Below are 27,627 nucleotides of genomic sequence, written 5' to 3'. Positions count from 1 at the left end.
ATTGGTCAGAGGGATCTGAGGAAGTAGGTGGCTCTGGAGAAGCCGGGGAGATTTGGTTTCTCTCCTGAGGCCTGGGGAAAGTTAGAAGGGGGTCATCTCAAATGTCAGGAGTGCTTTCTGATTCCCCGGACTTTAGAGTAGGGTTCTGGTAAAGGACCACCAAGGCTTGAACATGAGGAACCTCAGTTCATTTTCTCATCTTGTGACAGTGAAGTTTCAATTGTGAGATGGTATTATAATTTAGAGACTTATTTTCAGGCCATTTTTCTTCATCTCTCCATCTTATATAAAGACCAAGCAGTGTTGCAGTAGAGTTTTTCCCTTTTAAGCCCATCTATTTTTTAAAGTTTCCAATTTTTAAGGATACATTCCAGAGGTGTTTCTTCTGGCTTAGAACTCACCCTTGTTGAGTAACCTGCAATTGAGACCGCTACTAGAAATGAAGTCCAGTATCCCTGAGACATTTACTAGGAAGCTTTTGTCAGAAGGGGATTAGAGTGTCCTGCAAATTCCCTTTTTACCTAATGGGATTTTGAGTGTCCTCAACTCTCCCATCAATTCCTAACTAGACGTCTCTGGTCGACCTGGTCCCTCACTTGATGGGGCATGTTTGAAGCAGTACCAGTGTACTGCCAGAGCCTTCCTTGAGGGGAATCTGTTGTCTGTATAATTTATATCCTTTGACAGTTTTTCCTACGTTGGGCTGTATTCCTCAAGATTGAGCATCTTTAAGACATAGGCTGTGGGGGGTTGCAAACCTGTGGACTGCTTAGAAGTGCCATTACAATAGGTAGTCTGACACAAGATATGGGCTGCCAAAGCCTGGAGTGAAGGGAGTCCTAAAGGTGCAAAAAGAAACTCCTGGACGAATTGGGAGTTCAGCGCAATAGAAATGCCTCACGAACCGGAGAGCCTAGAGGTCGGAGGACACCTGTAGGGCATTTTTTAGACATAGAGTAAGGTGAGAAACTAGACAGCAGAAGGACCCACAACCCTTTCCCCCCTTTGCTGGCTACCATAAAATTGGGGAGAGCCTCATGATTCTCTCTGACACAGGCAACAGTGAGTTTGGATGTTTCCCAGGTAGTTTAACATATAAATGAACCCAATTAGTTTTAGAATCTCTCTTTGGAATGCTTCAGGGGCCCTCTGAAGCACCCTAAAGTTAGCTGGACATCTCCAAAGAACTTTAGATTTTGATATTTGTAAAGTGTGTCAAAAAATCTGTTTTGAAACACACCTGGTCAGATAAAATCGTAAGTTGCTGTGAAACAATTATTTCTTGAGCTAAGGTAAAAAAAAAAAAAAAAAAAGATTTCAAAAGTAGAGTTTACTTAAGGGCAGAGAAATTCTCACAATCTGATATCAAAAGGAGTATTCCAGGACAACTGTGTTCTCTTATGAAAGAAACGAAATCCAGTCTTGCCTCAGCCTATTCTTAATAAAATCGGTTTACCTAATTGAATTTAATCCAACCTTAGAAAATCCTTAGCACATACAAAATTCTTTTCTCAAATGTTCCTTTTCCACAAACCTTCTGCAACTTTCCATAGCCACACTTTGTCCATTATTTCCATTCCTTATACTTTCTCTTCTGAAAACACTCATCCTGCTTTCCTTACGCAACCATTAACTGTCTTTTACAGTAGCATTTTGTAAATTGGTAGAGAATATCTCAAGGCAGCAATCAGCTTTAGTTTCTCTTTCACAAGAAGATGAAAGTAGGTAAATGTAGACTGTTTAGCAATTACTGTTCCAATATTTTATCTTTGAAATGGCGTAGATATTCAATGAATTCTTATCATTTAACTTAATTTAGTTCCAATTTACCAAAATTTTGAGGGACTGTTTTAGATATTTCCAAAGTATAATTATTTCTACAGTTTACCAGAAAGTTCTTATGCCAGTTACATTTACTTAAAAATTCAATCATATCAGGTTACTTTCCCTTTGACAAATGTTATAACCAAACCAATATGCACTTACTGACTTTCAGTAACCCTGGGTACAACAAGTTTTATATTTAATGTTGATAACTCTAAAGACAGGTGTGTGTTAATTAAACCCAGAAACTTAAGCTAACTTTAATACCAGGTATTCAATATTGACTATTTCCCTGATCATATGAACCCAAAATATATTCTGGCAAGCATCTTTTACATTTCTGAGAATGTATATAGACACTCAGTTTCCTTTAAATCAATTAAATACAGCTTATTTACAAGTTAGTTTTTACATAAGAACAGAACCAGAGATCTCATAGTTATCCAGCTTAAATTTAAAATGGCCCTGTCCCCACCTCAGCCTAGGGAACTACAGGTGGATCAGGTAGTTCCTGAGGGCCAAGGCAGAATAGTTAAATTACAAAGGCAGAGTAGGGAAAATGCAAGCTCCTTTCTTTTTGTTCTTTAAAATCCCACCAAGTAACCCAAAGCTGGAATCTCAGGCAATAAAGGCTCCACTGTGCCCACAATTTTGGCAGAGACTTGCAGGGGCAGTTGGACAGACAAAACTACATTAAAAAAAAGATACCAATTCCAACAACTTGAAAACAAGAAGTGTTCAGGATAAAGGGGTGGGAGTGCAGGTGAAAGGATCAAGGGAGAGGAGGAGGGACAGAAAAGACTGAAAAAGAGAAAGAGAGCAGGAGAATAAAGGTGAAAATACTGGGAAGTTAGGACTTCCAGCCACCACACGAGGTGAGGTCTAAACCTTGATCACGCTCATAAATCTCCCCTCAGGGTGAGTCTGCTGGACGAGGATGTGCGTGGTAGGAGGTGCGCCTCTCCTGCCTCTGCCTGTCCTCGGTTAAGGTGAGCTCTTGCCAGCCAGTGGGAACGTGGTCTCACAAGCTGGGAGGACTGATGCTGTAGCTGTCCAGTGTCTAGGAAGGATAGGACTGATGTAGAAGAGGTCAGAGAGAAAAGTAGAGAAGTATCAGGAGAGGGGAAAAAAGCAAAGCAAAGGGGGAAAGAGTTGCCTGAATGAGGGTACTGAGGCGCCCGTGGGCCAGGAAGGAAGGCTTATCCGTGTGGTGATGCTGAGATGTTCCGTGTGCACTCCTTATTAGTTTTCTGTCTGGGTGATCTGTCCATCGATGTAAATGGGGTGTTAAAGACCCCCACTATTATTTTGTTACCATCAATTTCTCCTTTTAGGGCTCATACAGGTCATTTTAAAAGATACTTCTCTATGAAATGAATTGCATGTTAAAGATACAGTAAATAGTACTTGATAAGTTAAAGAATAAGTACTATAAATTGAAATGGCAAGTTAGTATGTTGCCTGTGCATTAACCATCCACAATGCTGCCCCTTTCAGTAATTCTAGGATGAAATGTTTACCTAAGAAGAAAGTAACTGATAAATAAAATTGACAAGCCTTAGTCAAACTCACCGAGAGAGGATCCAAATGAACAGAATAAGAAATGAAGAAATTACTATGACCAGATATATGCCAACAAAATAGACAACCTAGAAAAATTGGACAAGATTGTAGAAATATATAGCCTGCCAAGACTGAGTCAAGAAGAAATAGACAAATTAAGCAAACTGATCACTAGAACTGAAATAGCATCTATAATAATAAAAACAAAGACCGAAAACTCCCAGCTAACAGAACTCCAAGACTGGATGGCTTCACTAGGGAATTCTATCAAACATGCAAATAAGAGCTTATACCTATCCTTCTCAAAATATTCCAAAAATCATTCTAGGAAGTCACCATCACCCTGATACCAAACTAGACAAAGACACCACCAAAAAATAAAAGAAATTACAAGCCAATATCTTTGAATATAGAAGCAAAAATCCTCAGCAACATATTAGCAAAACAAATCCAACAAGACATAAGAGGTATCATACACCATAATCAAGTGGGATTCACTCCAAGGTCACACACACAATGGAATATTATTCAGCCATAAAAAGAATGGAATATTGCCAGTAGCAGCCACATAGATGGACCTAGAGATTACCATACTAAATGAAATCAAAGACAAATTACTATCACTCATATGTGGAATCTGAAAAAATAATAAAAATCAGCTTATTTACAAAATAGAGACAGACGCACAGACATAGAAAACAAACTTACGGCTACCACAGCAGGGGAAAGGGGGGGAGTTTACCAGGAGTAAGAGAATAACAGAAACAGCGCTATATATTAGACAGACAGCAGGGACTTCCTGCGAAGCACAGAGAGCTATATTCACCATCTTGTAATAACCTATAATGGAAAAGAATCTGAAGCTGTACCCCTGAAACTAACACAACATTATAAATCAACTAATTAAAAAAGAAATTTCAGCAAATTCCATATGGTCTTCTATGAAAATCCAACTAATACTGAGCCAGTAAGTATTCTTTTACTACAAGGAATATATTTACTGCCATTGCAAAACAAGCTGAAATACAGCTTTTTACATAACCTTTTGTTGAATTATTGATGTTTTCTTTTTATAAGTCAAAAATGTCACAGTGATAATGATGGCTTCCAACTAATTCTAAGTCAAATTTGGGATTACATTTTTGTCTTTGATATTGCAAGAGTGATTACAACAGCTTTACAGAAAATACACGGATGTTTAAAAGAAACAAACTAATAAAAAAGTTGAAAATTGCCAAAGCTAGTTTTATGTTTAAAATACAATTTGCAAGAGACTGATTGGAAGAGTCATCAATTAAACAAGCTTAATGCTAGAAAATCACATGGTCCAACCCCCCGATTCTGTGATTGTAATATTACTGTAGAAACATGGGTATTGGATGCCTTCTCTTTGCCCCTCCTCCACCTTGCCTCTGAGGGTAGAACTCGAGGGACTACAGAAACAGCTTTTCTTGCTCTCTGGCTTTTGATTTATTGATTTGATTTATCCCACCCCCCACAGGGCATCCCTATAGGATATCAAAGGAACAGAGTATTTTTTAGAATTTCTCCTGATGGATGCCTACCTTAATGAAAAGTCATAACTCATAACCTTCTCCTTCCAGATTTTTCTAATCACTCCCTCTTCATGTCCCTTCAGGTTCAAGTGTCATAAGAGCTGTTGTTAAACCTGGACACTGTCATACTCACTCTGGTTTCTCACCCACACTGGTTCTCACATTTAACTTGCATTGGAATAACCTGGAGGACTCCTTAAACCCAGGTTGCTAGTTACCACATGGCAAAATTTCTAATTTCTATGTCTGAGTTGTGTGTTTGCATGCATGCTCACTTGTGTCCAACTCTTTGCAACCCCATGGACTGTATCCTGCCAGGCACCACTGTCCATGGGATTTCCCAGGCAAGAATATTGGAGTGGGTTGCCATTTCTTACTCCTAGGGATCCTACCGACCTAGGGACCCAACCCATGTCTCTTGCATTGGCAGGTGGATTCTTTACCACTGTGCCACCTAGGAAGCCTTATGTCTGAGTCAGCTGCTGATAATTTGCATTTTTAACAAGCTCCCAAGTGATGCTAGAACCACAGCCCTGTAACTCTCTACCTTGACCACCATTTTATAAATTATCCTAATATGAGTTTGCTACCTCTTCCTTCTAGACCTTGACTAATATAAATGGCTAAAAAAAATTTGTTAACAATAGACAAAGTCTTATAATTAAACATGATTTTTAAGTGCTTGTTTGAAAAATCTTTAAATCAAAGAAGAGAAAGCTGTAGGGATTTAGGAAGTCATTTTGTCCAATTTAAATTTCAGAGCAGAAAACTGTAGACAGAGGTCAACCACCCTGCTTTTCAGGAAGGTCTTTCCAGGATACTATGCTGTGTCTTATCAAATAGTGGCTCTCACTCCACCTCCCTCTCCCCTCCCCTGGATTGCATAATCCCGTTCTATGTTTCTATTATCTCCGTCTTTAGGTTTGGGCACCTGCAGTACATGTGGTTTTCAGGTAAGCATGCACCATAGTTGGGGGCATCTCAGGATAAGATCTCTAGCTCGGTTTTCAGCAGACAGCTTGGTAGAACCAAATATTTCATTGATGTTTTGTGCTGAAGGGAGATAAGAGTCAATGGCAGGATCTCTGTTTGATAATATCTGTGAGTCTGGTCTGTCCATTATCTCCCAAGTCATCTTGTAGTCAGTCACACAGAAACTCAGCCTGACACTTTGCTTCTCTCTCACCTACTTTCTAAAGACCTTTACCCAGTTAACCTCTATCAGCTTGGCTTTTCAAGTTGTTATCTGAGACTCCCATACCTTATCCTCCATCTGCTGGGCAGCTGTAGTTCTTCTTTGTCCTTTTCAAGTTTCTAAGTGGAAACCCAAGGCACTGTCTGCCCAGCGCCACCCACACTTTCCTGGGAGCTGCCCCTGTTGCAGTGTTCTCTGGCCACTGATATTAGACCAGGAACCAGTAAAAGACACAAGTTTCTTCCTCAAGATTTTTGACTGTGGACAACTATATTTCTCCAACGAGGCTAAAGCTGTGAGATTGGAAACTTGGGGACCTTGAACCAAATTTTCTGCAAAGACAGACAGGTGGCTGCCACATGAGGAGAAATGAAACGCACTCAGCAGTAGGAAATGCAGATATAAAGAAGGGACTGTGGACGTGAGCAGAAGAGAAGGGTGGGATAAATTGAGAGAGTAGCACTGACATATATACACTACTATGTGTAAAATAGATAGCTAGTGGGAACCTGTTGTATAGCACAGGGAGCTCAGCTTGGTCCTCTGTGAAAACCTAGAGGGCTGGGATAGAGCAGAAGGGCGGCTCAAGGGGGAGGGGTTATATGTATACATATAGCCAGTTAACATTGTATAGCAGAAACCAACACAACACTGTAAAGCTGTTATGTTCCAATTAAAAATACATAAATTTTTTTTTAAAAAAGAGATGTGGGTGCTCTGTTCAGCTACACCATGCCTTGGTTCCAGCTGCTTCTAAGGATTAGGAACATCCCTGGTCATCCTACCCTTTGATTGCTAAGCTTTAGAAAACTCCCCATTTTTGCTAAACCAGTTCAGTTTGTATTTCTATTTCATGAAGTCAAACACTGTGATTGATAAAGTAGTACAAATATTCATTTCTGTTTACCTGGTCATTATTTATTATGATAGTATGCATTTCTTGACAATTTTCTATGGACCATTTAAGCCATACAATGCTCCTCAGATGTGAATAGAACAGGAAAGAAAATTGAGACAGAGAGATTGCATGGCCTTCTTCGGGCTCAACATTGTGCAATTATACGTGGCTGGGCCCAGATTCCTACCATGTCTCCCAAGATTTAAACACCCTGTGTTCATAACCACTAAATTCCGTCTGAATTTCAATGAGACCAAAGTTCCTTTTCAAGTAACAGGCAAGGGTAGAAGAATGGAATTTTCAGTGCTCTTTTGTACTCAGAATTCAGCATCTTAGAGTTGAGCATCTTACCATTAAGTTTCATAGCATGCATTTTCCAGCACTGTTTATCCAATTTTCTGACTCAGCATAAAATTCTGCCTGGCCAAGTCTTGCTCATCCTTCACAGCCAACTTTGATGTAACCTCCCATAGAACCTTTCCTGGTCCCGCTGAATGAACCACTCACTCCCTTTCTTCCTGCTGTCCTGTTCACATTACAGTTAACTGGTTACATGCCTGACTCTAATAATATGTTGGGAGTTCCACGCTGTCCTCATTTGTCTAACTCCTGTACCTGACAAAATATCTGCCTTAGAATAGCTGCCTAATAACTACTTGTTGAGTTAAATTGATTTGGGGAGCATGTGGAGTCTACCCAGTACAGATGAAGAAATCATATTTTTATGCCTGGACAATTATGAAAAAATGGCACAAGGTGGCCAAACGTTATGGCTCAGGTGAGCAAACATCTTTACAAGGGGCAGAGGGACCATCAGTGTGATTAATGGGAGACTTCCAATCCTTTGTTCCTAATGCAATTTATCCTCAAAACCTGTCAGAGTCTGAAGACTGTTCGTTAACTGTTTTTGCAATATCCAGGCACTCACTGTGGCATATAAAACACAATATAAATGATTTGTGATCCTTGATTGCATCCCAGGTTACATTCTGAATATTTATTTTTGTAGGGGCTGGCTTTATATTAATTGAATGGTACAAAACCATATAGCATGGGCCAGCATCTGCATTTCCAGGGCTGGAGATGACTGTTTTATGGACTAAGCTCTGAACATGCCTCTGGGCCTGGCTCTTAGTTTATATTTGCCTTTTTAGGACAATGGAATAAATGTGTCCAATGGCTCAACTATTCTCAGGTCTCTTCCACGAATCAGCAAGTGGGAGGCAGCTGGCAGCAGGCAGTGAGGTTTGAGCTATATTGCATAAGGACCAGGAGGTACTAAAGCCAGGACATAAGACTACAGTGAAAATGGGGAAGCAAAAGAAATCACTAATTTGGCTTATAAATTCAACACTTGCTAGTTACACGTGATTCACAAACTTTTTAGAAACTATGGCCAATATTTTTATCTCAACCCCATCTCAACTTGCTACTCAGCCCATTTTTGGACTTCCTCCTTGCCACCTATAACTGCTGAGTAATCACAAAATGAAACTTGATACTCACCTAGGAAAACACGAGAAGGCACACCTCATGCAAACATAAATTATAAAAAATACTTGAAAGGTAAACTAAAAATTACTCTTGGGGTATCTGAAATGTCACATCTCTTGAAGAACATAGTAAATGAGAGTTTCCTGAGTTTTAGACAGCCTCTTTTCTTTGAATTTGAAACATTCAATTAGAAACATAAACTGTTGGTCACAAGATGATATAGAAAGACCTTGAGCTCCTCTCTCACAGACACACCTAAATCACAATTATTTACAGACAGCCGTCGATGAAAAAGACCCAAACGTACCAGAAAAGATCTTCTACAATGAGAAATATAAAGAAGGAATCATAATGAGACAGTAGGAGGGGCTGAGTAGTGATAAAGTCAAATCCCATACCCCCAGGTGGGTGATCCACAAACAGGAGAACAATTACAACTGCAGAGATTCTCCCAAAGGATTGAGAGGTCTGAATCCCACTTTGGGCTCCACAGCCCAGAGATCCAGCAGTGGGAAGACAATCCCCTCTGGAGAATTTGGCTTTGAAGGCCACAGGCTTACTCCTGGCAGTTCCAGAGGGCTGATGGAAATAGAGACCTCACGTGTAAGGGACTCACACAAAGTCTACCCAGTGTAGAAGCAGTAATTTGGCAGTAGTCTGGGTTAGACCTACCCCCTCCTGGAGAGGTAGGAAATAACTTCAATTCACGCTGGGGACATAGACTCCTGAACCATTTTGGAGAGCTCCTTCTACAACATGCTAATACTATCCTGGAATTTTTCTTATAGCTTATTACCACAGAAAAGTCCCACTACAGCCCAATAGTCTGCAGGCACAGGTACTGGGATGCCTCAGGCCAAGCAGTTAACTGGACACCGACACAGCCCCGTGTACCAGCAGACAGGTTGTCTCAAGACCCCCGGGTCCGCAGCCACCTCTGGACATGGCCTTGCCCACCAGAGGACTCAGGACCTATCTCCACACACCAGTACACAGGCAATAGATCCAAGACTCCCAGGGCCCTCCAGCCAGAGAACCAGGCCCAGTTCCCATCCATCAGTGAGCCTGCCCTAGTTTCAGATCCAACTCTACCCACCAGCAGGCAGACACTAGACAAAAAAACCAATACCACCACAATCTGTGGAGCAGGCCTGCCCTGGAACTGGCTGGGCCTGGTCTCCAACCACTAGTAGGCCAATACAAGCTTCAAGACACCAGCCCCCATAGTCAGCCGTGTTGGGAACCAGCCCCAACCACCAGAAATCTGACATTTGCTCTAGGACCCCTAGGCCCTGGAACCAGGCCCCAGGATCTGGCTCTGTTCACCAGTAGGCTGGCACTAGCCCCAGGATCTGGCTTCATCCACCAGTAAGTAGACAACAGCCCCAGGTTCTCCTGGATCCTGACTCTGCCCATCAGTAATATAATGCTAGCCTTGGGCCTCCAGGTTTCTGTAGTCAGCTGCCTCATGATCAGACTCCATAACCAGCAATTGGCAGCCTCTGCACCAGGCAGGACCTGGCAACCAACCCAACTACAGCCAAATAAACCTACCAGACCATTGACATGGTTTGCTCGCCACAACAGAAATACCCACACAGCCCTCATAGAACATTTGGAGTGTATAGCTCTGGTGACAAGAGGGGAGTGTACTGTTGGGACTCATCGGATGTCTCACCAGGAAATATAACCAACTTACCAGATACATAAAAATAGCAAGTTAGGTAAAATGAGGTGATAGGAGAACATATGCCAAATGAAGGAACAAGATAAAACTCCAGAAGAACCACGTGCTACCTGAGAAAGAGTTGAAAGTAGTGATCATAAACAGAATCAAAGAAATTGGGAGAATAATGGATGCATAGAATGAGAAGTGGGAAGTTTTTAATGAAGAGTTAGAAGATAAAAATAATAAAGAGATGAAGACTATAGTAACTGAAATGAAATAATACACTAGAAGGGATCAACATCAGACTAAATGGTTCAGAGGAACAGAATAACATGAGCTGGAAGATAGAGTAGTGGGAATCACTGATGCTGAATGGAAAAATGAATAACAAGAAATGAGGATAATTCCCTCTGGACAACATCAAATGTACTAATATTCACATTATATGGGTCCCACAAGGAGAAGGGGGAGGACTGAGAGCTTAATTGAAGAGATAATAGCTGAAAACCTCCCTAACCTGGGAAAAGAAACAGACATCCAAATCCAGGAAGTACACAGAGTCCCATACAGGATTAACCCAAAGAGGAACACATCAAAACATTGTAATTAAAATGGCAAAAATTGAAGATAGAGAATATCAAAAGTTTCAAGAAAAAAGCAACACTATCAGCTGACTTTTCTGCAGAAACTCTAAGCCAGAATGGAGTGACACAATATATTTAAAGTAATGAAAGGGAAAAACCTACAACCAAGAATATTCTACCCAGAAAGGCTCTTGTTCAGATTTGATGGGAGATCAAAAGCATCACAGACAAGCAAAAGCTAAGAGAGTTCAGCACCACCAAACAAGCTTTCCAAGGAATGTTAAAGTAACTTCTCTGAGCAAAAAAGGACACAATGAGAAGCATGAAAATCATACAAGGAGAAAGCTCATCAATAAAGGCAAATGCACAGTAAAGGTAGGAAGTCATCCCCTCATAAAGTTAGTAAGAAGGTTAAAAGAAAAAAGTAGTAAAATCATCTATATTTACAGTAATTGTAAGGGGAGAAGAGAAAATGCAGGGTTGTTGAAATGCATTTGAAATTAAGAATCCCCAACTTAAAACAACCATTCATATGTATAGACTGCTATATAAAAACCTCATAATAACCTGAAACCAAAAATCTGTGAAACATACATAAAAAAGAAAAAGGAATCCAAACATAACACCAAAGATGATCATCAAATCATAAGAGATGAGAACAAAAAAAAGGAATAAAAAAAGACCTACCAAACCAACCCAGAAGCAATTAACAAAATGACATATCAATAATTATTTTAAATATAAATAGACTAAATGCTTTAATCAAAAGACATAGTGAAAAGAAATGAGAAAAAATTGATTACATAGGGACTAAACAACATGTACTAAAAAACCAATGAGTCAATGAAAAAATCAAAATGGGAATTAAAAAATACCTTGAGACACATGACAATGAAAATACAACTGTTCAAAATCTACTGGATGCAGCAAAGTCAGTTCTTAGAGGGAATTTAATAGCAATACAGGCCTTCCTCATAAAACAGGAAAAATCTGAAATAAACAACCTAACCTACCACCTAAAATAATTAGAAAGAGAAGAACAAATGAAATCTAAATCTAAAGTCAGCAGAAGAAAAATAATAATAAAGATATGGAGGACAGAAATAAAATAGGGATTAAAAATAGAAAAAAAAAAAGCAATAAAACCAAGAGCTGGCTATTCAAAAGGGTTAAGAAAATTGACAAACCTCTGGCCAGGTTCACCAAGAAGAAGAGAAAGAACCCAAATAAACAAAATAAGAAATGAAAAAGGAAAAATTTCAACTGATAGTGCAGAAATACAAAAAAAAAAAAAATTTAATCAAGAAGAAATAGATGATTTGTGCAACTGGCCACTAGTAGTGAAACAAAATCTGTAGTAAAAAAAAGAAAAACTCCCTACAAATAAATGTCTAGGATCAGATGGCTGCATAGATAAACTTTACCAAATATATAAAGAACTTACACCGATTCTTCTCAAACTCTTCCGAAAGATTGAAAAGAAAGGAACATTCCCAAAGACATTCTACGAAGCCACCATCATCCTGATACCAAAACAAGACAAAGCAAGACAAAATAACCACCAAGAAAGAAAATTACAGGCCAACATCTTTGATAAATACAGATGCAAAAATTCTCAACAAAATATTAACAAACCAAATCCAAAAACACATAATAAAGATCATACACCACAATGATGGTCCAACATTTGCAAATCAATCAGTGTAATACACCGCACTAACAAAAGAAAACTAAAAAACTACATGATTATCTCAATAGATGCAGAAAAAGCATCTGACAAAATTCAACATCTATTCATGATAAAAAGAAAAAAAACTACCAAAGTGAGTATACAGGGGACATATATCAACATAATAAAAGCTATTTATGACAAACCCACAGCCAACATGATACTCAATAGTGAAAAGCTGGAAGCCTTCACACTAAAGAAAAGGATGCCCAGTCTCACCACATCTATTCAACATGGTATTGGAAGTCCTAGCCACAGGAGTCAAACAAGAAAAACAAAAGGTATCCAAATTGTAAGGAAGAGGTAAAATTGTCACTATATGCAGATGACCTGATACTATATATAGAAAACCCTAGTGCTCAGTCACTCAGTTGTGTCCAACTCTGCCAGACACCTCTGTGTGGGATTCTCTAGGCAAGAATACTGGAGTGGGTTGACATGACCTCCTCCAGGGGATCTTCCCAACCCAGGGATCAAACACAGGTCTCCCACATTGCAAGCACTTTCTTCACCATCTGAGTCACCCAGGAAGCCTCTATAAAACCCAAAGGACTCCACAAAAAAACTACTAGGTCTAATAAATGAATTCAGCAAATAGCAGGATACAACTGATTCAGAAATCAGTTGCATTTCTTTACACTAACAATGAAATATCAGAAAGGGAATGTAAAAAAAGAAACCAAAAAACAAACAAACAAAAAAACAGTCCCTCTTAAAATTGCACCAAAAGAAAAACCCCAAAAACCTAACCGAGGAATTGAGAGACATATCCTGAGAACTATAAAACATTAGTAAAGGGAATTAAAGAAGATTCAAAGAAATGGAAAGATATCTCACACTCTTGGATTGGAAGAATTAATATGGCTAAAATGGCAATACTACCCAAAACAATCTAGAGATTTAATGCAATCCTTATCAAATTACACATGACATTTTTTACAGAACTAGAACAAATAATCCAAAAATTTATGTAGATGTCTGCTAAGTCATACCTCACTCTTTGCGACCCTGTGGACTATAGCCCACCAGTCTCCCCTGTCCATGGGATTCTCCAAAAACTTATAGATCCATAAAAGACCAGAATTGCCAAAGCAATCCTGAGGAAAAAAATAAAACAAAAAAGCTAAAACAAAGCAGGAGGCATAACCCTCCCAGACTTTAGAGAATACTACAAAGCTACAGTAATCAAAACTGTGATATTGACACAGAAACATACATATGGGTCAATAGAACAGAATAGAAAAGCCAGAAATAAATCCACACACCTATGATCAATGACTTTTCAGCAAAGGAGGTAAAAATATAAAAGTGGGAAAATGACAATCTCTTCAGCAAGTGGTGCTGGGAAAGTTGGACATCTACATGTAAATCAATGAAGTTAGAACACATCCTCACACCATACATTTTTGAGTTTAAAAATAAACTCAAAATGGCTTAAAAACTTAAGTATAAGATATGACACCTCAAAACTCCTAGGAGAGAGCATAGGCAAAACATTCTCTGACATAAGTTGAACCAGTGTTTTCTTAGGTCAGCCTCCCAAGGCGATAGGAAAAAAAAAAATACAGCAATAAACAAATGATACCTAATCAAACTTACAAGTGTTTTCACAGCAAAGGAAATCATTTAAAAGAAAAAGAAAAAACAACCTGCAGAAAGGGAGAAAATAATCACACATGATGTGACAGATAAGGGCTTACTCCTCGAAATATACAAACAGCTCATACAACTCAATAACAGCAACAACAAAACAAACAACCCAATCAAAAAATGGGATGAAGACCTTAACAGACATTTCTCCAAAGACGATATACAGATGGACCTCAGGCAGGTGAAAAGATGCTCAACATTACTAAGTATTAGAAAAATGCAAATCAAAAGTAAAATGAAGTACCACCTCACACCAGTAAGAATGGCCATCATTAAAAAGTCATCATTAAAATTAACAAATGCTGGAGGGGGTGTGGAGAAAACAGAACCCTCCTAAACGGTTGTTGGGAATGTAAGCTGGTGCAGCCACTGTAGAAAACAGTATGGAGGTTCCTCAGAAAACTAAAAATAGAAATACTATATGATTGCAGATGGTGACTGCAGCCATGAAATTAAAAGACACTTACTCCTTGGAAGGAAAGTTATGACCATCCTAGATAGCATATTAAAAAGCAGAGACATTACTTTGCCAACAAAGGTCCGTCTGGTCAAGGCTGTGGTTTTTCCAGTGGTCATGTATGGATGTTAGAGTTGGAATGTGAAGAAAGCTGAGTGCCAAAAAATTGATGCTTTTGAACTATGGTGTTGGAGAAGACTCTTAAGAGTCCCTTGGACTGCAAGGAGATCCAACCAGTCCATCCTAAAGGAGATCAGTCCTGGGGTGTTCATTGGAAGGACTGATGCTGAAGCTGAAACTCCAGTACTTTGGCCACCTGATGTGAAGAGTTGACTCATTGGAAAAGACCCTGATGCTGGGAAGGATTAGAGGCAGGAGGAGAAGGGGACGACAGAGGATGAGATGGCTGGATGGCATCACCGACTCGATGGACATGAGTTTGAGTAAACTCCGGGAGTTGGTGATGGACAGGGAGGCCTGGCATGCTGCGATTCATGGGGTCGCAAAGAGTCGGACATGACTGAGCGACTGAACTGAACTGATGATCCAGAAATCCTACTCCTGGGCATATATTCAGAGAATACTAATTTAAAAAGATATATGCACCCCTGTGTTCATAGCTAAAATATGGAGACAACCTAAATGTCCATCAACAGATGAACAGATAAAGAAGTGGTACATATATACAATGGAATACTACTTCAGCCATAAAAAAAACAAGATAATGCCATTTGCATTAATATAGATGTGACTAGAGATTATCATACTAAGTAAAGTAAGTCAGAGAAAGACAAATACCATATGATATCACTTATATGCAGAATCTAAAATCTGGCACAAATGAACCTATCTACAAGACAGAAACAGACCCACAGACATAGAGATCAGACCTCTGGTTGCCAAGGGGGAGGGGTAGAGGGAGAGATGGACTGGGAGTTTGGGATTGGTAGATGCAAACTCTTATATTTAGAATGGATAAGCAACATGTTCCTACTGTATAGCACAGGGAACTATACCCAGTCTCCTAGGATAAACCATAATGGAAGAGAATATTTTTAAAAAGTGTATATATGTGTATAACTCAGTTTGTTGTACAGCACAGATTGGCACAACATTTTAAATGAACTTTATTTCAATTTTTAAAAGTATTACTAAAACAAAAAAGGCTGAAGGGATCCAAAAACAAGACCTGCAATAGACTTACTTCATATCCAAAGACACATACAGTCTGAAAGTGAGAAATAGAAAAAGGTATTCCATGCTAATGGAAATCAAAAGAAAGCCAGGGTCACAATACTTACATCAGATAAAATAGACTTAAAATAGTTAAAATAGAGACTGTTACAAGAGACAAAAAAAGGACATTGCATAATGATCAAGGGATCAATCTAAGAAGATACAGCAATTATAAATATACATGCACCCAACATAGGAGCACCTAAACACACAAAAGCAAATATTAACAGACACAAATGGAGATATCAACAGTAATGTAATACTAATAGAGGACTTGAACACCCCACTTACATCAATGGACATGTCATTCAGACAGAAAATTAACAAGGAAACACTAGCCTGAAGTGACACATTGGACCAGATGGAGCTAGAAAGCAAAGAAGAAACAAAACCCATTAGTAGAAGGAAATAAATGATAAAGATCAGAACAGAAATAAATTAAATTAAATAGAAAAAATAGAAAAGATCAGCAAAACTAAGAGCAGTTTCTTTGAAAAGATAAACAAAATTGATAAAACTTTAGCCAGACTCATCATGAAAAAGAGAAGCTCCAAATCAGTAATTTCAGAAATGAAAAAGGAGAAGTTACATCCAACACCACAGAAATACAAAGGATCGTAAGAGACTCCTAAGGGCAGCTATATGCAAATAAAATTGACAGCCTAGAAGAAATTCCTAATTATGTACTATTTTCCAAGTCTGAACCAGGAAGACATACAAAATACAAACAGATAATTATCAGTGATGAAATTGAATCAGTAGAAAAGAAAAAGAAACAAACTCCCAGTAAACAAAAGTCCAGGACCAAATGGCCTTCACAGGTGAATTGTACCAAACATTTAGAGAAGAATTAATACCTATCTTTCTTAAATTACTAAAAAAAATAAATAAAAACCTGCAGCAGGAGGAACACTTTCAAACTCATTCTATGGTGCCACCATCACCCTGATACCAAAACCAGACTAAGATATCACACAAGAAAGAAAACTTCAGGCCAATATCACTGATGCAAAAATGTATATGCAAAAGTCCTCAACAAAATATTAGCAAACCAAATCCAAAGATACATCAAAAGATAATATATCATGATCAAATGGAATTTATCCCAGAGATGCAAGGGCTTTTCATTATCTGCTAAGCAATCAGTGTGATACACATTAACAAATTGAAGAATAAAACTCATATGATGCAGAAAACACTTCTGACAAAATTCAACTTCCATTTTTCATTAAAAACTCTCCAGAAAGTGGGGATAGAGTGAATTTATCTCAACATAATAAAGGGCATATATGACAAACCTACAGCTAACATCACTCTCAACAGTGAAAAAAGTTGAAAGCATTCCACTCTCACTACTTTTATTCAACATATTGAATAAATCTCCTAGCCAGAACAGACGAGATACAACGAAGTTGGATTTTAGTGATCAAACTGATGGAAAGGTGTATAGAAGATTTAATAGGAGAGCTAGTTGGCAGTTTTACCAGTTAGGAATTCAACAGACCTCAGGAAGAAAAGGGAGAAGAAATAACACCATTTTGCTTTCCCTGAGGTAAACTATTCGACTGTAAGAACAGTGCTAATTCAGAACAGATAAATCAACCCATTTTCTAATGTTCATTTAGTTAATGGATTTATCTAAAAAGACCCTTTATCTTAGGGAACAGACTTTACCAACATAGCATTTTCTTTTTAGGAGCCCCTTTTGTAAAATTAGAAATGAACTCAATGAATGTTCCATATATTTTACTGCCATGACATTTAATATGTTTTTCCTCCAGGAAATTTTCAAACTGATCTCTTTCTTCCCAGGTACCTCCAGATCATCAGTTACTCGATGTAAACCTGGAGCCAACTGCCCCAGTTCACACAGTAGCATCAGCAGACAACTGTCCCCTCTCTCTGTCACAGAAGATTCCTCTGCTCCTATTCTTGAACTTCAGAGTCGAGGATCCTCTGGAGTTTGTGGACACAGAGCTGAGAGGCAAAACAGATCAGGTATGTGAGTGGCCTCCTCTTAAATAACAGTACATGTGGTAAGCTTCTAGCCAGCAATGAAAGATCTCACCATTGGCACAGAATGTAGAGATGTGACACTGACTCTTAGGAGTACATGTGAGCAGAGTTTATCAAGTGGAAGGAGAAGGAAGAAGAGAAATGTATAGGTATAATCCATTAATGATGGACAGTGGACAGTGTAGCAGAGAAATAATACCAAAACCTACAGTTGGAGGGCTTAACACATGGTTAAATAACGACTTCTGATGCAGTTTATAAGGAAACTATTTTTCTTATCTTCAAGATGGCAAAATCCAGCACCTTTTATCTCAGTCCTGGGATTTAGTAATAGCAAGCTGTACCCATTCTGAGAAGAATAAAAGCACCAGTAAAATCACAGACTCTGCTCTTATCTTTATTAGGGCTGCCAGTCCTTGGAGCCCTTCTAGTTTTCCCAATTTTATACCTCCTTCATGACAATTCAGTTGCCTCCCTAATCATCATTTACTATTAAATCAAGACCTTTAACCTTTCCTCACATCTGCCTGACCAACCCCTGGAATATTTGGGTTACTGGAATCACTAGATAAATCTCTTAACTATATCCATGGGTTTCCCAGCGAATGTATCATTTTAAAATGTAGCTGGAACATGCATGGGACTTCCCTAGTGGTTCAGATGGTAAAGAATCTGCCTGCAATGCAGGAGTATGCATAAAATCCTTAAAGGATGAAGGAGGAGGACAGAAGAGAGAGCTAAAGAGACAGAACTCTGGAAAACTCTAAAGTGATCAGAAGAGGATGAGGAACAGGACTCAGCAAAATAAACTGAAAAGGAGAGGTTACTGAAATACGAGGTTGTTATTTCATCTAAAGTAAGTAGTGAAAAAGTATCCACTGAACTTCAAAAACAGGAGATTATTTATTATTATCTAGCAAGAAAAATTTCAACAGAGTCATGGGGCAAAAGCCAAAATGTAGCAGTTGAGGAAGAATGGGTGGGAAAGAAGCAAAGATAGTTAAGTACAGTATACAGACAGACCTCAGAGATATTGTGCGTTTGTTTTTAGACTCTTGCGGTAAAACAAATATCGCAATAAAACAAGTCACATGAAAAAAATAAATGCAGCTGGGTCCACTAGGCTGCTGCCCAATACTGTTACATTTTGGTGATGGACATCACACTGCCTTCCCCAGAGATAATCTCAAGCTTCGAGTCCATATTCACTTCCTCTCATCATATGACCACACTTTTACCTTCCTAAAAAGACTGAAACAGTTGTGTGCTAACAGATGCTTTCTTCCCTGCCTCAAAGTGTCTCTGTTCTCTTGCTTGCTAATTTGCTAATTATCATCATTGCAGGGGCTTCCCTGGTGGCTCAGATGGTAAAGAATCCACCTGCAATACAGGAAACCTGGGTTCAATCCCTGGGTTGGGAAGATCCCCTGGAGAAGGGAACGGCTATCCACTCCAGTATCGTTGCCTGGAGAATTCCATGGACAGAGGGAGCCGTCAGGCTAGTCCACGGGGTCGCAAAAAATCAGACTTGACTGAGAGACTTTCACTGTCATCATTGCAGGGACCACTTTTGACTTCTGTGTTTGCAACCATTCTGATGCTGACTCCTCCTACATCCATGATTACCTCCTCTCCATCTCTTCCACCTACATGTTCAATCTCCCTTTCTCCATTTATTCCTTCAGCTTGGCCAGCAATATAGTAAAATCTCTTGCATCCTTAAAGCCAATAGTGACACCAGCAAAAACAACAAAATAACTCTATCCGAAACAAGTGGGCAGTGGGAAAAAACCGAAAAACAAAAATCTCATAACTTTGAGAACACTAGCCTTAAAAAATTAGCAGAAGAGAAATAATTCAGGGGACCCAGGTAAATGAAGGTATAGAGGAGATGTGAAAGTAGGTCTAGGGACCTACTTATTTGATTAGAGGTTTTTATGAGAAAAGATTTTTTCCCCAAAAATGACTATTTTAAAACGGAATCTCAGCAACTATGGACCCCAAGGCCAAAACTCTTTTGTAAAAAGTGAAGAAAATGACATTGTAAATCTTCAGAAAGTTTTAACTGGCTTTAATTAGTTGCAGTAATATTCTTATTATCTCAGTTATCTGCAGAACAGAATGTTGCAGTTAATTAAATATGGTTAATAAATCTGCCCTATCTATCATATATGAATTACAAATCTCAAAGACTGTATCATTGAAGACCACATGTGGCATAATTTACTCTTCCTGCAACGATTTGGAAGACACTTGGGGATATTCCTAGACACCAAAAAGAAAAAGAAACAAGAAGAATCTAAAGAGCAGCTCACCATGCTCTCATGAATGTTATGGTACTTAAGCTCAAAATGAATCCCATGAGCTAAGTATTATTGGTGTTTGACAGAGACGCTAAGACCAGAATTAAATATATAGTCAAGGCCTTCTGGTGGCAGGGCTAGGACTTGCACTTATGCTTCCAAATTCCAGTGGCCTCTGCCATCAATCTCTGTGACTCCAATCAAGGTTCTCTAGAGAAGGATGGAATTACTGGTAAATCAATTTTAATGATGTATACAAAACAATAAATCTAAGCAGGACTATAGAAAATCACATTTAAGTGATCAGAAAAATAAAAGAACCCAGGGGAGTCTATCTTTCTGTGGTATCTACAGATAGTAAAATTAAAGAACTGTCAACAATTCAATCTAGTTTGCAGAAGAATGAGCCAATACTGTGGGAGGATTTAGGTGACTACTGGTGTCATCAAAAGTACTTTATATGCTCTGACAGTGGTACAGATGTCATCTTCAAAGGTGACAGTAAAGGCAGATGTCAAAGGGATACAAATAATCTTTGTAGAATCATTCCTCCTTTATGAGCTAGTCCCTTAGAATAGTGTGACCTGAAGTGTAGTATACCTTTCTCTTCTATTAAACCTCATGCAAGGCTGCCATTCCTGCCAGGAAACTTTTCTCCAAACCATTTCTGAAGCTTCCAGTGCTTAAATGGGGAGCTCAAGCCTGAAACCTAGACAGAATGAATATTCAGAATAAAAAGTTTAGACCCTGGAGTCATACTGACTTGGGCTCAACCTTGAACAACTTTTAATACAAGTCTTAATACAGCTTACAGATTTTGCTTCTGTAAAGTGGGAATGGTAATACCCACTTAATTGGGTAGGCTTGTGTTCCCTTCCCAGCCTTCCAACACAAGAGCTCTTGTTCTGCCCTGTTACTCATTTTCGTTTTTTCCCCTCTACTCTCTGTATAAGCCACATGGACATAGCGAATTTGAAGACTGTTATCAGGTGTAGTTTATACACAGCCAAGCATGCTGGTTAGCATACTTTCAGTCTCATCTCAGTGTTACTGCATCACCGAAGTTTCTCCTGGTCACTACACACCTCACCTCTTAACAAGTGCTGCTTGTCTGCCTCCACGTGGCCTTGTATCTGCCATACTCGGCCCTTCTCACACTGTTTGAGATGTGTTTCCTGACCTTCCTCTAGACTATGAGCTCAAGTCTTTCATTTTTGAACCCCTGGGACCTATTTAACTAGCTCCTGGTAGTCTCCACAGGACTTTGTTGAATAAATAAATAAAAGAATACCAGTTTTCATCTTCCGGAGACTAGGCTCTGAGAATTCTGTTTATAAGACTTGGAAGTCATGTAATAATTGCCTGTTTATCCTGCTTGGTTTATACTCTCCAGTGAAAAATTCACTTTCAAGGCTTGCTATCTGCTTTCCCCAAATAAATGGCTGGACGAAAGCCTTTGCCACAGCGGGGCAGTCACACCTGGGCCATTAAGCAGTGGAAACATTCAGCAGAGAGCCGGCAGGTTCTGAAGAGGACTGTAAGAAAGCCATCCACTATCACTTGCAGTCTGTGGGCTGTACCACTTGCATAAGCCCAGGATAAATCTTATGCTTAGAGGAGGTCCCTGGAAACACCATGGAGTCTTGCAGACAATTCTGTCTACCTTTCCCCGGATTCTACCATCTGGGAACTCAGGATGACCACTGCTCTCATTTAATGTCCTGATAGGTATATAAATTCATTGTGTTGAACTTGTTTTCGGTCTTAGGGAGAAGGCCTTTATGATTGTCACTTTTGGAGAACTTCGGCTATTTCAATGTGAAAAAAAAATGCTACTAAATTTTCTTAGTAAATGTAAAAATATAAAGCAGAACTCACTGTGCTCCCAGAAATATATTAAACAGTAATTTGTTCTGAGGTAGGAGGTGATTTTGTGCAGTCCAGACTTGCTCTGTTTGGGGGCACATCCTTTTCAATTTATTAGTAATCTTTGCTGCAGTTAAAAAAAAAAACTCAGTGGGAAATAACAATAAATACTTATTTCTCATTCACTTTTTATGTTGGTGAATACAAGGTTCTGACTAGGTCCTGCTCATTCTCCCACATAGACCAAAGGAACAGCTTCTATTTGAGATTTTCCATTCTAGTGGCAGAAAGGAAGAGCTAGAGAGGTAGAGGGGCCATGTGAAGCCTCTTAAAGCTTCTACTGAGAGGTGGCACACCATACCGCAGATAGTGAACACACCATCTGTCCATGTTTGATTAGACAAAGCAGAGCATGTGGCCAAGGCCAAAGCCTTTGAAGCTGAAATGCTCTCACAAGGAGGTGGGTAGGGTTCCCCTGAGAACAAAGAGCATCCACCAAGTTCATCAGTATCATCATGGCCTGGATAAGGGTCCCAGATACACAGTATACCTTACAGAGCAGAGATTCCAGACAGAAAATGAGCCAGTGTTATTTGTCTCTTCAAATCATAGTAGGGAAAACAAAACACTGGTGATTCTACTGTCTGTCTCTTTCATTTCTGTTTTATAACTTGATTTCCACACATTTGTATTCCTTTCCTGTTTGCAGGGGATGATGGAGCACAGACTCATCCTGAGAACAGCAGCCAAGAAAACAGAATCAAGGCTCGCTGCCTATCCTGCATGTCCATGGTTCTGAAGGCTGTCTGGGGACTTTTGATCATCTTGTCAGTGTCATCATCTTGGGTTGGAACCACACAGATTGTAAAAATTACTTATAAGAACTTCTACTGTCCATTTTTCATGACTTGGTTTTCAACAAACTGGAACATTATGTTTTTCCCAGTCTATTATTCTGGTCATCTGGCCACTGCTCAAGAAAAACAATCTCCAATGAAAAAATTCAGGTAGGTTTCATGTTAAATGGCCAATAGGAGATGGCTTGAAATAATTTCATGCAAATATGCATGATTTCATCTCTTTGAAAGATGAGTTGAGGAGTGTGGAGAGGCAGGATCTAAAGTCAGTAATGAACATATGAACATGAAGAAACAGAATTAGCTCCCTGCTCCCTCTAGAACTATTGTCTACAACATGCCAAGCACTGTGCTAGTGCTTTTGCAGATCTTATCTAATTTTCATTGGTGGTAACAGCCACCTTTTAAGGTGGTGTTAATTATCCCTATTTTAACACAAGAATAACAGGGTTGGAGAGATTCAGTGACTTGTCCAAGGTCACACATTTATAAATAATGGAACCCAGATTTTAATCCAGCTCAATCTCTCTTTTTTCAAAGGACAAGCCAGGGTCTTGAGCCCAGGCAGGGGGGCGGGGAACTGTATTATAAAGATTCTTACAAAAACACTTGCTCAGTATTCTGGACACAGCAGTGTTATAGCAGATAAAATGACTTTGTCTGGCCTTGGGATGGCTTAAAAGAAGCTGTTCTTTGCTGGCTAGGACCAGAGCGCCTTGTCTGTTGGTTTGCTGGCCATGAACTTGAGTGCCGTGGTCCTATTGGTTGCTCTGAGTTCGACCTGGCTTCTGCAGCTCCCTCGTGGAGAGGTGGGAAAGCTGGCACAGCCGTGTCATCCAGCCCTGCGCAGCCCTGAGGAGAGGCAGAGCAGGTCTGGGTTAAAGGTCCTTTGCTGACAGAGCTTCTTGAAAAGAAAAACCAGAATCAAGGAACAACTTCCAGGACAGTCACTCTGCTCACCAAGAGAGAACAGTGGTCTTGACCTCAGCAGATGGCAGTGCGAGAGTGACAGCTTTTTGCTTATTCCTCCTCAGCAGAATGGCAATAAATTTGTCTTGCAGGAGCCCAAATAACCTTTCTCTCTTGCCCTTTTACTTTATGATAAAAGGATGATCATTGGTGCATGGTAAGACTGTCCTTAAAAATTTAAGGCACTCTGAAGGCTTTATCTTCAACTTCCAATTTCCATCACCAGCTTGGAATTGCTCGGGAATATTGAAGTCGCACTGTGAGCTGACTTTCTCTGTGTGTCCATGAACATTCTGCTATCATTAAAGCAACAAAAACCAGCTCAAAAAGAAGTGTTTTCTGGTTTGGAGGAAAGAAAAAATCCTTATACCTGTTAAGGATTGCTAAGACTAATTTCTTCCCATCAAAACAGACATGATCCTGGGGCATAAGGTCTTTTTAGATAATAATACTTAATACATGATTTCAGGGGACATAATTATCAGAATAAAGTTTTCCCTGATTTCAGATACCTCCATTTACCTATAGTGTATGTGTTCTACTCAAAGGTTCCTATGGTTTAGACACATATGCTGATTAAAAACAGCAGAAGGTTAATATGGGAAGTAATGCCTCAGAATACCTCAAAGCAAGCCAGGTCAGTTTTACTTAAGAGAACACATTTACAAGAGTCTCCTGCTGACAGAAGTGTTGTTTGGAGAATGAGTTTCTCTCACACTGAACTAACTCTGAATGTAGTGAAATCTGTGACTTGACAGGACACCTCCACCTGTTAGTCCTAGCATGAAGTTGACCATTTGTGAAACTGAATCAAAGAGCTTTTATTTTCAAGCAGAAAACATTGTCTTTGAAGGGAATATTCTCCAGTGGCCCCCTCCATATGAAAGGTAAACACTGCCAGAAAATTCTGAGATCCTTGATCTTTATTCCCTGTAGATTCATTACCACCATCTGCCAAGAAGTCACCCCATGAATTTCTCACGGCAGAACAAGGGGAGAATAGTTAGTGTCTAAGACTGGAAGCAGGATGCATCCCATAGCATCACACCCTCTATTTTCTCCTTTTCTCTTGAATGGTATGAAAGCATTTCGAGTTTTTTTCCCTATCACTAACATCAAAAGAATTTTCAACAAAGTATCAAACTTAGATGGTAAGGATTGTGCATTTGGAAGTAGTTTTTGGTATTTCAATTATGCCATTTATATACAGTTAAGAGAATTCAATTGCCTCAGGTGAATTTGAAATTTAAGAAAAAAATTATATATTGTAGTTTTGATGGTATATCAAAAGAATATCAAAGGGTCATTTCTTAAGGAAAAAAATCTCTAGAAAGCATGAAACTAGAGCCAAAGACACACTTGCCATATGTCAGAAAGCTATGAAATGTGCTTAAGATGCCATCCAACATACAGAAAGTGTTCCATTAACTAGTAGCTGCTGGAACAGTGATGAGCATGATTACATTGTTAGTACCCCCAACTTCTAAGCTTCTTTCCAAATTTTGCCTCCTGTCAATGCTTCTTGTCTAGAAATTCTGAACTCATCATCCCAGGGAGAGACATGCTCTTGTTATCTGTTTCTTCACAGAAATCCATCTTTTTAAAAGAAATTTTCACATTTTCTAGCACTTAATGCTTAAACAGCTAGAGGTTTTACCCAGGTGAACTGGTGTTTGAATGGAGACCAATTTTAATTCTTGTAATAGCAGTGACAAGTGGGGAGAAGGTTGGCACTGAGAGGAAAGGAGAAGAAAGGGTAACAAGGGGGAAGCCAGTTCCTGGGGGACAGGATAAGCCAGGCCAAGAGCCTCTGCTGGGCAGCAGTGCTATGCTGGGGGCACTCTCCCCAGGCCACCTGCCTCTACTGGCTTTCCCATGGGGGCAGGGTGTTTCCTTTCCTGAATCCAAAGTCTTTCAGCGCACTCTACCCAGCATGATGGTGGAACCCTTGGTAAGAAGAACCATCACTGGCTAGGGCTGGTTATAGGAAAAGAAAGGCTTTAATCATAAATAGATTTGTTGTGGTTCTTAATAAATATGTATTTTAAAGGACATTCAGAAGTTATAGATGTCAGGATAAATAAACCCATGACTCCCCACTCCAGCTCTCCCTGGGAGATTTCCTCAAGGACCAGATCTCTCTGTAAGGACAGAATACAAAGCATGTGCCTAGATGCTCCATAAGCACTGTTGCTTGCTCTGTGTGTGCCTCTGATTCTGAGTATCTCAATAGGCCATTCCATTTTATAATATTGTAAATCAATTACACCTCAATAAAGCCAAACAAAGCAGAGACTCCATCCATTTTCCTGTGTGTGTGAGCATGTGTAATTTCTGTTTACTTTGCAAAAGGTTTTGCCTCTGGCTTATTTAGTCCCTTCACTGAAGTTTTGTCTCCTTCAAGTTAAAATTTAGCTTTGGGAAATCCCATTTTCATTTTATGAAACCTTTCCATTTTGGTTGTCTCCCACATGAAAGTAAAACCATGGCATGCATGTCTGTGTGTTCAAAATGGATTTTTAACCTTCCCAGAGTCACTGGCCTACAATTCCGTGTTCTCAGCTGTTTGGAAGCAGCATTTACTACGAGACTTGATACTGAAGCTCATCCCCGTGAGCCTGAAGCCTCATCACTTGGTCATGCCCTCCTCACATGCAGTCCTCCTGTGGGCTGAATCGCTTCATACAGGGGAGGCAAACATTGGCTGGAGATTGCTTTGAGGCAAAGTAATACTTTGAGACACAATTATCTCTCTTCAGAAAGAGCTAGAAGAGAAACCAGAAACTAGAGCTATCTAGAGTCCTATAAATAGATTTATAAACATAAATGTGCAACTGTGAATAACTTCTTGCTTTAAACGGGATATTTATACTACGCTTGAAAAAAACAATGCCTGACACAAGATAGTTGCCTAATGAAAGCTTGAATGTTCATGAACAACTGAAAAAAAAAAAAAATGAAGCAGAATTTTCCCAGCCTGTTTTCAGTCCATAATCAAAAAGGCATTGTTACTCTATCACTTTAAATATCACCTGTATGTATTGCTAGCTTCAACATTTTGATTAAAACCACCCTCTGGACTAAATAATCAATTTAGTCAGAAACCATGCAAATCAAAGATTTAACCAAAATGACTATTTTTAAGCAGTGTATTCAGACAACTCCTCCAGAATGGTCAAAGTCTGTATATAAATGGAACTTGGATTTTATTTATTTTATGATTTGGGGGTTATCACAGAAACTCCCTTCATTTTTTCTGCCTTAAAAATGCTATGCTGTGCTTAGTGGCTCGGATCGTGTCTGACTCCTTGCAACCCCAAGGACTGTAGCCCGCCAAGCCCCCCTGGTTCATGGGGATTCTCCAGGCAAGAATACTGGAGTGGGTTGCCATGCCCTTCTCCAGGGGATTTTCCCAACCCAGCAATCGAACCCAGATCTCCCGCATTGCAGGCGGATTCTTTACCATCTGAGCCACCAGGGAAGCCCAAGAACACTGGAGTGGGTAGCCTACCCCTTCTCTAGGGGATCTTCCCAACCCAGGGATTGAACAGGGGTCTCCTGCATTGCAGGTGTATTCTTCACCAGCTGAGCTACCAGGGAAGGCATAAAAGAAATTAGTTCAGTGGGCAGATATGTTAGAAAGAGGCATAACATTTTAGGAATAATAAAATACCAAGCTGCACCTGCCTTTACTTGCTATGTGAGGTTGCACATTGTCTGTAGCCTATTCAATCTGTAGCGACTGTCTTGACACTGTTGCA

General features: G+C 39.5%; 1 protein-coding gene across 1 annotated transcript in view; it reads left to right on the top strand.

Moving 5' to 3' along the window:
• SLC35F4 (solute carrier family 35 member F4) overlaps nucleotides 1–27,627 on the top strand; it is a 280,814-nt gene that overhangs the window by 233,605 nt on the left and 19,582 nt on the right. Inside the window, exons 2-3 of the mRNA XM_043472180.1 lie at nucleotides 17,668–17,853; nucleotides 22,750–23,047. Of these exons, the coding sequence (XP_043328115.1) occupies nucleotides 17,668–17,853; nucleotides 22,750–23,047 (484 nt within the window). The remainder of the gene's footprint in view (nucleotides 1–17,667; nucleotides 17,854–22,749; nucleotides 23,048–27,627) is intronic.

Source organism: Cervus canadensis, chromosome 6, assembly GCF_019320065.1.
Source record: "Cervus canadensis isolate Bull #8, Minnesota chromosome 6, ASM1932006v1, whole genome shotgun sequence".
In the NCBI taxonomy this organism is placed as follows: Eukaryota; Metazoa; Chordata; class Mammalia; order Artiodactyla; family Cervidae; genus Cervus; species Cervus canadensis.
Note: the sequence above shows the minus strand (reverse complement) of the source record. Positions and strands in the feature narration are given on the sequence as shown.